The sequence below is a fragment of the Myotis yumanensis genome, unplaced genomic scaffold, assembly GCF_028538775.1.
Source record: "Myotis yumanensis isolate MYYU_CA2020_CCGP unplaced genomic scaffold, mMyoYum1.0.hap1 SCAF_12, whole genome shotgun sequence".
NCBI classification, from domain to species: Eukaryota; Metazoa; Chordata; class Mammalia; order Chiroptera; family Vespertilionidae; genus Myotis; species Myotis yumanensis.
This window is the reverse complement of record NW_027223763.1, coordinates 2,511,154-2,523,857: the sequence shown is the minus strand read 5'-3', so window position 1 is coordinate 2,523,857 and position 12,704 is coordinate 2,511,154. Positions and strand designations below refer to the sequence as shown.

The 12,704-nt window shown below is 57.1% G+C and overlaps 1 protein-coding gene across 1 annotated transcript; it reads left to right on the top strand.

Moving 5' to 3' along the window:
- Positions 1–3,962: 3,962 nt before the first annotated feature.
- On the top strand, positions 3,963–11,073 carry LOC139020660 (bile salt-activated lipase-like). Its single transcript, XM_070430372.1, is given in 12 exon segments — positions 3,963–4,034; positions 4,820–4,979; positions 5,073–5,195; positions 5,370–5,567; positions 6,576–6,706; positions 6,995–7,102; positions 7,217–7,334; positions 7,884–8,070; positions 8,241–8,444; positions 10,217–10,414; positions 10,667–10,922; positions 10,924–11,073. Coding segments are annotated over 12 exon segments (1,809 nt in total). The 5' UTR covers positions 3,963–3,968; the 3' UTR covers positions 10,984–11,073.
- Positions 11,074–12,704: the final 1,631 nt, after the last annotated feature.

Here is a 12,704-nt window from a genome sequence, read left to right as displayed (position 1 = left end):
TACAGTGGGGCCTTGACTTACGAGTTTAATTTGTTCCATGGCGGAGCTCGTAACTCAAATTACCCGTATGTCAAATCACTGTGACGTTCGCTGCGCCAACTAGCAGTAGGGTATCTGAAGCTGGCTCGTAACCCGAATTTTAGCTCAAAACTCAATTCAAAGCAAAAAATCGGCTGAGAGACAGCTCGTATCTCGAAAAACTAGTTAGTCGGGACACTCGGAAGTCAAGGCCCCACTGTAGTCATCACAAATGCTGGCATCGAGGGAAACCGTCATCGAATCAATTTAAATGGGAGGCCAGTGTCAGATGAGGACAAATTAATTCTTGAAATCAGAACAACCTCTCTCTCTGCAGATCCTGTTAAACTTCAGCTTCAATAATGTTAGGTCGTAATCTTTTGATAATAAATCTGGTACCATTACAAAGACCCCATTTACTATTGAGATTTCTCAATAGCATGATGACTGCACCCACTTTCAATTTTAATTTATGACATGAAATTCCCAAAGGAGTAATATGTACTATTAAGAAATTCGGGGGAAAACCAAGATGGCGGCATAGGTTAACTCGGGAGTTTGCTGCCTCAAACAACCACTTCAAAAATACAACTAAAAGACGGAACGGACATCATCCAGAACCACAGGAAGGCTGGCTGAGTGGAAGTTCTACAACTAGGAGGAACCGAGAATCAGAGGAGGCACAGTGCTGAAGTAAAATACTAAGGTGCGGAGTGCGCAAGGCGCGGGCTGGTGGCTGAGGGCGCAGTTGACTGTTGCAATCCGGAGGGAGCCTCAGACTCTGAGCTCCAGATCCGGGTGATTCTCTAGGGACCCAGACTCAAACGGGAGAAGCGGGACTGTCTGGCTTCGGTCCCTCTGAGGTTTGCAGCGGTTGCTGGGACAGAGAGGCAGAGCCTCTGGGGACGGACTGAGAGCAGCCATAACTGCTCCCTCCTCCGCCCTGTTGATCCCGTGGGACCCGCCCCGCCCAAGCCATGCACAGAGCCATTTGCCGGATAGCCTCAGGCAAAGGCTAAATTAGCACCTCCCTAGAGGACAGAAGTTCTCCCACTGCCAACACAGCTGATTCTCACAGCCAGTTGGCCTGGAGGTCAAGTAGTAATTACCTACAACAATCAAGGCTTGACTACAAGACTGCTCACAAGGGGATGCACCAAGAGTGTCTACCTCAGGTAATTGGGACACTTAACACGGAAAGCCACTCTATCGACACAGCGAAGCATAAAAAAATGCCAAGACAAAGAAACAGGCCACAAAGGACAGAACCGGAGGAAAGCAGGCTACTGGATATAGAATTCAAAACCACACTTTTGAGGTCTCTCAAGAGGCTTCTAGAGGCTGTTGATAAACTTGATGAGATGTACAGGAAATCTAATGAGACCCTCGATGCTGTGATAAAGGACCAACTAGAAAGTAAGCGTGCACTGACTGAAATAAAGAATATTATACAGACTCCCAACAGCAGACCAGAGGAGCGCAAGAATCAAGTCAAAGATTTGAAATGCGAGGAAAGCAAAAAACATCCAACCGGAAAAGCAAAATGAAAAAAGAATCCGAAAGTGTGAAGATAGTGTAAGGAGCCTCTGGGACAGCTACAAGCGTACCAACATCAGAATAATAGGGGTGCCAGAAGATGAGAGAGAGCAAGATATTGAAAACCTATTTGAAGAAATAATGGCAGAAAACTTCCCCTACTTGGTGAAAGAAATAGATTTACAAGTCCAGGAAGCGCAGAGAACCTTAAACAAAAGGAATCCAAAGAGGACCACACCAAGACACATCATAATTAAAATGCCAAGAGCAAAAGACAAAGAGAGAATCTTAAAAGCAGCAAGAGAAAGAAACTCAGTTACCTACAAGGGAATACCCATACGACTGTCAGCTGATTTCTCAACAGAAACTTTGCAAGCCAGAAGGGAGTGGCAATATTCAAAGTGATGAATACCAAGAACCTACAACTAAGAGTACTTTATCCAGCAAAGCTATCATTCAAAATTGAAGGTCAGATAAAGAGCTTCACAGATAAGGAAAAGCTAAAGGAGTTCATCACCACCAAACCAGTATTATATGAAATGCTGAAAGGTATCCTTTAAGAAGAGGAAGAAGAAGAAAAAGGTAAAGATACAAATTATGAACAACAGATACGCATCTATCAACAAGTGAATCTAAGAATCAAGTGAATAAATAATCTGATGAACATTATGAACTGGTGATTATAGTAGAATCAGGGACATAGAAAGGGAATGGACTGACTATGCTTGCGGTGGGGAAGGGGTGTGGGAAATGCGGGAAGAGACTGGACAAAAATCATGCACCTATGGATGAGGACAGTGGGTGGGGAGTGAGGGCGGAGGGTGGGGTGGGAACTGGGAGGAGGGGAGTTATGGGGGGAAAAAAGAGGAACAAATGTAATAATCTGAACAATAAAGATTTAATTATTAAAAAAGAAAAAAAGAAAAAAAGAAATTCGATGGGAAAATTTTCCTTTTCAGCATCATCTGTGGAATCAATGGAATCATCACTCAAATATGTGTGAAAATCTCCATCGAATATATCCAAATTTTCTTCATTTAATTTTTGAACATTCTAATTTTTTGGACAAAGAATTGCATGTTTAGATATATTTTTAATATTATCTATATCAGTGGTTCTCAACCTTGGCTGTACATTAGAATCACCTGGGAATCTTTTTAAAATCCTGATTTCTGGGCCTCATCCTCCAGAAATTGTTTCTTTGTTATGGGGTGGGGCCACAACATTAGTAACAAAGAAACAGAATTTCCGGGAGCATGAGGCCCAGAAATCAGGATTTTAAAAAGATTCCCAGGTGATTCTAATGTGCAGCCATGGAGCTTCCTTGTCTGTGGAGCTTCGTCTGGTTCCTGAATGAGACACCCTCCCTGAGCCACACGCTGCCTTTCTGCTCTCACACACTCTGCTCAGACCTCTCTCCCTCTGCCTCTGTGTCTCCATTGTCTCTGTCTCTCCCTCTGTCTGTCTCTCTGTCTCCCACCTCCCCTCCCTCACCTTCCGTGTCTCTCTCGGCTGTGCCCCAGGTGGTGGTGCATTTCTGAAGCCAGGCCCTTCCTCTTCCTCAGGGAAGCCACCAGGCTGGGCGGGAGTCCCTTTCCCCCCACACCTGTGCCCACCTGAGCCTCCAGTCCTCCCTCCAGGGCTGCTGGTGCTGAGTGTGAGGGGTGCCCTCCCTGAGGGCAGGACCGCCCTGTGCTGCTCTGGGTCCCCACACCCAGCTCGGAATGCACACCAGTGGGCCCTTGGACCCAGGCTCAGTCACCTGACTGCCCAGGAGCACACAGCCCTCTCTGTCCCAGAAGTCACACGCCCAGTCCCCTGTGAACTCCCTTTGCTGGGCTCTGGAGCTCAAGGTGGGGGCCAGGCCGGGCCTGGAGGGAAGTAGGACCCCATCTCTGAGGGTGAACCCAGGTCCTTGTCAATGAGCCACAATGCAGGGCACTTTGCACCCAGCCAAGTCCCTGTAGCCCCTGCCCAGGGCCACCAGACCATTCCCAGTAACCGGCCAGGTGGGCTGAGGGCACCAACCACCCGGATCAGCAGGTCCTGGGAATGGTGGACCATCCCTGCACTTGTGCACTCATGTGTGTGTGTGTGTGTGTGCATGTGCCTGTGGGTGTATGGGTGTGGGCGCACACTTCTGTGACCTTGGCCCAACTTGAGCCCACCTGGAAAGAGCAGCTATGCATGTAGGTGTGTGTCTGAGCATCTGTGTGCCCACACCTGCGTGACCTTGGCCCTGAGCCTGGCTGAAACCACAGCTATCCTGCCTGGAGGAATGGGCAGTGGGAGGAGGAGGGGAAGGGAACCATCCACAGGCAACTGCCAGCCCCGGCTCCCGGATGTCTCCCGGATGTCCCGCCCCATAAATACCCCTGCTCAGAGACAGGGGCCTCGAGGCAGGCACAGGCACCATGGGTCGCCCAGAGCTGGCTGTCTTAGGCCTCGCCTGCTGCTTGGCAGTAGTGAGCGCCGCAAAGGTAAGCGAGAGTCCAGCGGACGAGGAGGGGCCCCTGTCTGCTCCCCTAACCCGGCCTGGGAACTGGGTAGGTGGGGAGGTGAAGGGGGCCAGGCAGGTGAGGCGTTGGCAGGAGGAGCCCCTGAGAGCCCACACCAGGCATGCACTTTCCTGGCCCTTCCTCTGCTCCTGCATCCGCACGCACACGATGGCACAGGCACAGCTCAAATACAGGACGCCCGCGAACTTGAACGTCAGAAACCACGAATAAGTTCTGGTACAGGCGCTCTCCAGGGCACACAGGGTGCACTGAGGCCAAACACAAACAAAACCCCAGTATCACTGGCATCCTCAGTGCTGATTTGCAGAGTCCACCTTGGCCACCAGGGCCCTCCGGCTCTGCCTCTGTGCGGGGATGGCCATGGCCCCGGCACAGAAGGGAGCTGGGCCCTGAGCAGGTCAGCAGGTTGCCCATCAGAGCCCCCAGCATCGGAAGAGGAGTGTGGACCTCGGCCTTATTCAACCAGGTGCCCTGCCCCCGCCCCCTGAGAAGGAGCAACACCAACCGGCTTACTGGTGGCCCGGGCCCCTCCAGGGTCACCTAAGAGCCTCGGGGCAGCTACAGGGTCTCTTTCCTCAGGGCCCTGCCATGGGGTGAGGAGCTGGGCTTCCACAGGAACCCACAGCTACAGGTGGGTGAGACTAGGGTCCCCACCTGGAAGCTGTTCTGGAACTCTAGAGCCTGCAGGGGTGGCCCACCCCACTGGCCGCCCAGCCTGCGCCCCCTGAGCCTGGCCCTCTCCCCAGCTGGGTGTGGTGCTCACGGAAGGGGGCTTCGTGGAGGGCGTCAACAAGAAGCTTGGCCTCTTCGGCATCGGCGGCCGCTCTGTGGACATCTTCAAGGGCATCCCCTTTGCTGCCCCGCCCAAGTCCTTGGAGAACCCCCAACCGCACCCAGGCTGGCAAGGTGGGAGTGGGTGGGTGGGTGCCGGGCTGGCCCAGTGTCTGGGGTGGTGGGTGGGGCCACAATATTCATGTCAGCCCCTCTGCCCACCCACAGGGACCCTGATGGCCAAGGACTTCAAGCAGCAATGCCTGCAAACCACTGACACCATGTTAAATACCAAGGGCTCCGAGGACTGCCTCTACCTCAACATCTGGGTCCCCCAGGGCCAGAAGGAAGGTGCATACCCCCACCCTGTGCCCTCCAGGTCACCGAACCTGCAGAAAGAGGCCCAGCCCTGCCCAGCCCCTTGGCTGTGTGTGGGCTCCAGAGCAGAAATTCCCTGAAACAAGCACCCAGAGGGGATGGGGAGGGGCAGCTGGGGGGGTCACCGGGCCTGCTCTCCTCCCTCAGTTTCCCAGAACCTGCCTGTCATGATCTGGATCTATGGAGGAGGCTTCCTCATGGGGTCTGCCCAAGAAAAAAGCTTCTTCAATAACTATGAGTATGACGGGGAGGAGATTGCCACGCGGGGCAACGTCACTGTGGTCACCTTCAACTACCGCCTCGGGCCGCTGGGCTTCCTCAGCACTGGGGACGCCAACCTGCCAGGTGTGCTGGCTCCTTGGGCCTGGGTGAGGGAGCAGGTGGGGGTCCCTTCAGCACTGCTTTCTCCCAACAACTCCTGACAGTCTCCCAGAGAGACCCAGAATTCTACTGGCAGAGCAGGAAGCTGGGGATGGACAGTGAGACACAGGAGCCCATCGGCAGCTACAGTGAGAGAAGAGGCTGCCAGCCCAGCAGGGACCCAGAGACACCAGGGAGCAGGAACAGGGACCCAGAGACACTAGGGAGCAGGCACAGGGACCCAGAGACACTAGGGAGCAGGCACAGGGACCCAGAGATACCAGGGAGCAGGGATAGGGACCCAGGAACACCAGGGAGCAGGCTCAGGGACCCAGGAACACCGGGGAGCAGGCACAGGGACCCAGGAACACCAGGGAGCAGGCACAGGGACCCAGGAACACTAGGGAGCAGGCACAGGGACCCAGGAACACTAGGGAGCAGGAACAGGGACCCAGAGACACTAGGGAGCAGGAACAGGGACCCAGAGACACTAGGGAGCAGGCACAGGGACCCAGAGATACCAGGGAGCAGGGATAGGGACCCAGGAACACCAGGGAGCAGGCTCAGGGACCCAGGAACACCGGGGAGCAGGCACAGGGACCCAGGAACACCAGGGAGCAGGCACAGGGACCCAGGAACACTAGGGAGCAGGCACAGGGACCCAGGAACACTAGGGAGCAGGGACAGGGACCCAAGGAGACCAGGGAGCAGGAAAAGGGACCCAGTGAGAGACAGAAGATGAGACACTGAGGTGGTGACTAGGGGGACACAGAGCCATGGGACAGACAAGAGGGACCGTGTCAGGGAGAGAGATGAGCAGCCTGGCCCTCCTGCTCCTGGTCCCCTACCTGAGCCCCGCACCCCCTCCAGCACCTCATTCAACCAGTTTCCTAGGGACCCACCCTGCACCATCCTGGGGCTTGACAGGGGCCTCCACATGGAGGACGCTCTCCCCCCACCCCAGTCCCTGATGGGCTCCCCCACCCGCCCCAGGTAACTACGGCCTTCGGGACCAGCACATGGCCATCGAGTGGGTGAAGAGGAACATTGCGGCCTTCGGGGGGGACCCCGACAACATCACCATCTTTGGGGAATCAGCCGGAGGTGCCAGCGTCTCTCTGCAGGTCTGGGGACCCTGGGAGGGCAGGTCCTCCTCCCAGGATGTTGCAGGGGGGACCTGGAGGGTAGGTTATGGGAGCTGGGGGAGCTGACGGGGCCTCAGGGAGCAGATGGGAACTGGGGAAGCTGATGGAGACTTGGGGAGCTGATTGGGGCTGGGGAGCTGATGGGGGCTGGGGGAGCTAATGGTGGCTGTGGGGAACAGCATGAAGCTGACAGTCTGGTTGTCCCTGGTGGCGCCCGGGTGAGCTGGAGAGGCAAGGCCATGGTGACAGAACCTCTGTGTGTCGCAGACCCTCTCTCCCTACAACAAGGGCCTCATCGGGCGAGCCATCAGCCAGAGCGGCGTGGCGCTGAGCCCCTGGGCCATCCAGAAGAACCCTCTCTCCTGGGCCAAGGAGGTAAAGGGGATCTGCGGTGGGGGAGAGGGGAGTGTTACCTCCTGTCCATGCCCTGTCCCGGTCCCCATGGCCCCCGGCAATGGCCTCACATACCTGTCTCCCCCCAACCCCCAGATCGCCAAAGAGGTGGGCTGCCCCTTGGACGATACCGCCAGGATAGCCAAGTGTCTGAAGGTCACCGACCCCCGGGCCCTGACACTGGCCTATAAGATACCCCTGTTGGGCAAGAAGTGTGAGTGGGGGCTCCATATGGGGGGACAGCCATGCTCCCAAAGATGTGAGGAAGTGCTGGGTCTGCGGCCTGGCCCGTCATCTACTCAGTGGCTTCCCTGGGAGCCCAGTGCCGCCAGGGCCCTTGTTGCCTCCGTGGCCTCGAATGGCTGTGCTAGGGCACCATCCCTCCCTCTGAGCCTCCCTGGGTCCTGACCCCTTTGGGAAGCTGGTGCACTTTGCCCCCCAACAATGGACAAAAACAGTCATTTGCACCCAATTTAGGAACCTCAGGCCCAGTGGCTGTCAGCGGGATGGTTTGGCCCCAGGGAGCCTGTGGCAGTCTGCACAGTCTGGGTTGCCACACTTGGGGGTGCTGACATCTAGTGGATGGGGCCAGGGAAGCTGCTCCACACCCGCAGGGCAGCCCAGGCCTTAGAATTATCCAGGCCCCATGTCAGGGGGACAGGCTGAGAAACCTGGTCTGAATCAGAGGAGGCCGGGCTGCCCCCGGGCATGAGGCCTGGCAGGGGGGCTCTGAAAGGTGTGAGGACCCCTGCTCTCCACACAGACCCCTTCCTGTACTCTATGGGCCCCCTGCCTGTTGTGGACGGAGACTTCATCCCCGACGATCCCATCAATCTTTTTGCCAACGCGGCCGACATCGACTACATCGCTGGCACCAACGACATGGACGGCTACATGTTTACCAAAATTGACGTGCCGGCCATCAACGTGGACTTGCTGACTGTCACGGGGTAAGTAGGACGCAGTGCCCAGGGCAGTGCCTGGGGGCCTCTTTGGGAGGCATCAGCTAAGGGAGGAGGCCAGCAGGTGTAGGGGGCCATCTGCAGGCCCCTGGCTCGGGGGCAGAAGGTTGCCTCCCACTGGCCGGGGAAAAGGGTCCAGTACCTGTTTGTCCCTGCAGGGAGGACTTCTTCAAGCTGGTCAGTGGGTTCACCATCGCCAAGGGGCCCAGAGGTGCCAATGCCACCTTTGACTTCTACACGGCGTCCTGGGCTGAGGACTCCTCCCAGGAGGCCAAGAAGAAGACGATGGTGGACTTGGAGACCGACATCGGCTTCCTGATGCCCACGAAGATGACTGTGGCCCAGCACAGAGCCAACGCCAAGTGAGGGCCAGGGCAGGGGAGCCCATCTGGGTCACACATCTGCCCAGCCAGGCCTCCCTGGGGGGTGGCTCAGGGGGTCAGGGAGGCCTGGGAAAGCCGTGATGGGGTCCCAGCGGTGCCTGCACCATCTGCCTTGTCCAGACCAGACGAGACTGAGAAGGCCCCTCCTCACCTCCCAGCTCAGGGCCTTTACAAAACCCTCCTCATGTTACAGGGAAGCCCCGGGTGGGCTGGGGTTGCCTCTCCCTGTGTCCAATCACGAAGGCCGGGTTGAACCATATGAGGCGTTTATTGAGAAGGCCAGCCCACCAAGAAGACAGGGTGCTTACAACCATTCAAATCCTGTTTTCCAGCAGGTGCAGGGGGCAAGACTCTAAAGGGGAGGGGGCTCGGGTGCTACTTGCAGCCCTGAGGGTCCGCAGACATCAGCTATTATAGTCATCACATGATGAGAAGATGCAGATGAGATGATGGGGATGAGATGATGGGGATGAGCTGATGGGGATGAGAGGATGGGGATGAGAGGATGGGGATGAGATGATGGGGATGAGAGGATGGGGATGAGATGATGGGGATGAGATGATGGGGATGAGAGGATGGGGATGAGATGATGGGGATGAGATGATGGGGATGAGATGATGGGGTTGAGAGGATGGGGATGAGATGATGGGGATGAAAGGATGGGGATGAGATGATGGGGATGAGATGATGGGGATGAGATGATGGGGATGAGAGGATGGGGATGAGATGATGGGGATGAGATGATGGGGATGAGAGGATGGGGATGAGATGATGGGGATGAGAGGATGGGGATGAGAGGATGGGGATGAGCTGATGGGGATGAGAGGATGGGGATGAGAGGATGGGGATGAGATGATGGGGATGAGAGGATGGGGATGAGAGGATGGGGATGAGATGATGGGGATGAGAGGATGGGGATGAGATGATGGGGATGAGAGGATGGGGATGAGAGGATGGGGATGAGATGATGGGGATGAGAGGATGTTTTCACTCCTGGTGGGTCTGTCCCTGCTTATCAGTTCTGCTTGCTGGATTCACAGCTGAGTCACCTCCTTCATTGCTTTGCACTGGCCTTCAAAGGAAACTTAAGAAAAACTTAACCCCCTATTCACATAAGTATGTGTGTTCTAAGATTGAAAATAATAGGGTTACTTTCAGATTAATCCAGGTGCTCTATCTATCAGGTTATCAGTCCCCCATTCCCTCAGCCCACAGACCTCCCTGCAGTGTCTGCAGCTTCCTCGCAGCCCCCAGGCCGAGGGGGACAGAACACGGGATGTTGGTCTCTCTTGTGGGTTTGGAGTTTACCAACATTCAAAACAACTTTGGCCTGCGGCCACCTGGTAAACCTCCAGTGAAAATAAAAAGTACAGTAGGGATGCCGACACGGAAGGGAGAGAAAACGATGCCTAGGAAGTGTAGGATGAATGCTTGTAGCAACTATATGAACTTGTGTTGTTCATTGGGTGGGTCAGGTATGTACCCGACGAAGAACACAAATTCATCTGCAGAGAAAAGGAAGGAAGACGCCGCCAGAGGCTTTGGGGAGTGAAGTGTGGATACACTTGAAATCCCAGAACCACAACCCCTCGGCCTTCCCTTCCCCGGTGCAGGGACCCAGGTCCCTCCTGAGTCTGGGGATTTCCCGGCTCCTCCCTGCTCTCCCCATGGCCTCCCTCCAGGGCCCAGCTCTGGGCTGGGCAGCCCAGGTGAGCTCCCTGCCAACCTGGGCCATGTCTCTCCCTCCTCAGGAGTGCCCGGACCTACACCTACCTGTACTCCCACCCTGGTCACAATCCATCATACCCCAGCTGGGTGGGGGCCGACCACGGTGATAATCTTCAGTACGTGTTTGGGAAGCCCTTTGCCACGCCCCTGGCCTACCGGGCCCAAGACAGAACTGTCTCCCGGACCATGATCGCCTACTGGACCAACTTTGCCAGAACTGGGTAAGGCGGGTGAGGCTGGGCCAGGCCTCCTGCCACCTGGGCCCACATGCCTGTCCCCTCATGTACACATAACCTCCCTGAGCCTCTGTACCCCCTGTGTGTGAGGATAGAGCTCCTGGTTTGGCATAGAACACATACATGCCAGCCCGTGCTCAGGAGATAGTGAGGTGCCCTGGAGGTTCGGATCAGCATGGAGGTCTCCAGCCTCCTGTGAGCCCTCAGACCCCACACGGCCTTTTCTCTCATCTGCAGGGACCCCAACCAGGGCCACTCGGCCGTGCCCACCCAATGGGAGCCCTACACCCAGGAAAAGGACAACTACCTGGAGATTAACAAGAAGATGGGTGACCAGTCCATGAAGCAGCACCTGAGGAGCAACTACCTGCAGTACTGGACCCAGACCTACCAGGCACTGCCCACCATGAACGGAGAAGGGGTCGTGCCCGTGCCCCCCTCGGACGACTCTTTGGCCATCCCCGTGCCCCCCTCGGACGATTCTGAGGGCGCCCCCTGAGCCCCCCACTGGTGACTCTGAGGGGGCTCAGATGTCCGCAGCCATTGGCTTCTAATGTCCTGGCCCCAGAGGCCACAGGTGGGACCCAGGGAGCCCACCTCCCTCCCTAGCTCTTCCTGAATAAAGCCGCTTCTCTCTCTGGCAACCCTCTTTGCCCTCATGACCTCAGCTGCCCGCCTGGTCTCTGCCTGTGTTTGGCTCAGGAAGTGGGGTGCCCTCCTCATTTCAGAGGAGACAAGAGGGTCAGGAAAGGGTCAGCCCTGACAGGGGCCCCGGGCCCCATGGGCAGTTTCCTCCGGACCAGTGGACCCAGCCTCGGCCAGGACCTCAGGGTGCGCGGAGCGGGCTCTGTTTAACGGGAATGGCCTGGGAGGGAAACAGAATCGCCTCCAGCTGGATCCCAGGAGAGATAGTACCCCGGGTTCAGAGCAGAGGGTACAAGGGCTGGGCCTTGAGTGCCCACCGGCAGGGGCCTGTGCCGTTGCCTGCTGGCTCTTGTAGATTCCAGAGGGGAGCAGGAGGCAGAGGTCAGACGCAGGGCCATGGCCACCTCAGCTAGGTCTGGGACGGGGCACCTCCTGCACCGAGGGCTCCCCCATCCTGACCTCACATTACCCTGGCGGTGGGCACTGTGGACACCCCGTTGTAGACAGTTACCGTGAGACATGCTCACCTTTCAAGCGAAACCTTGAATGCGCTCTGGAGAGCAGGAGTCCGCCCATTGCACAGGCTCACCCGGGGCGGGAACACAGTCCACTTAATCGGCCCTCCTCCGGTTCCTCATTGGCTGTGTGCTATGGGCTCAGCTGTTTCCTGACTCGGTCCTCCCATTGGGCCCTTTAAAAAAATTGGCTGACGCCTTTTCTAGTTGCCTCCCCCTCCCCCTGTCTAGCTGAGGCCGGTGCCTGGAGGGTCTCCACCATGAGGCCAGCCCACGCCCACAGGGCCTTGGTCTCACATCTGTGTCCCTCCCCCTCCCTTCTCTGTGCCCTGGGGAGGTTCAGTCACCGCTTCCATCAGGAGCTGGCCATGCTGGCCCATGTCCTACAGCGCCAGGGCTCTATGAGGGGTCACGTGCCCCAGGCCCTCACAGCGAGGACTCAAGCCCAGGTCTGAGACTCCAAAGCTACCAGGTCAGCTCAGAGCAGGCGTGAGGGCTCAGAGGAGAGAAGGTTCCTGCTGGGGGTGTGCATGGCAGGGGCAGCTCAGGGCACCAGCCGGCCACCCTGATGCACACGGTCCAGTGTTTCCCTGGCCCGGCGGAGGGAACAGCGGGCAGTGTGGGTGGTGTTCCTCCCCACCTGCCCTGCCCCGTCCTTCCACCTCCCCCACTAGAGGTTCCAAGCGCCCACCTCCCCATGGCAGAACCACAGCACAGCCCTGGACAGCGAGGGCAGCCAGCCAGGGGCTGCGGGCTCTCAGGGCTCCAGCCCGTCTGCCCTTCAGGACCAGTGAGTCTAAACTGGTGACAGCCCAAGAGGAGGGCCTCAGACCTCACAGCCCTGGGTTCCTCTGGGCCAGCGGGGAGGGGGCAGGAATCAGCACGTTTATCCTGCAAACCCACACTCACCTGGGACTCCTCAGACCACGTGCGGGCAGGCGAGGGGGGCGGGCCAGCGCCTGGTCCTGGTGAAATGAAGCCTGTGAAGAGCAGCAGCTCCTGGTTCCCGGGGCCCAGCTGTCGCTTTAAATGAGCTGCATCACGAATGCTTCCCGGGACACAGACAGGCCTTCCCAGGACGGGTTCCCGAGGGTTCCAATCCCGTAAAGGAAGGC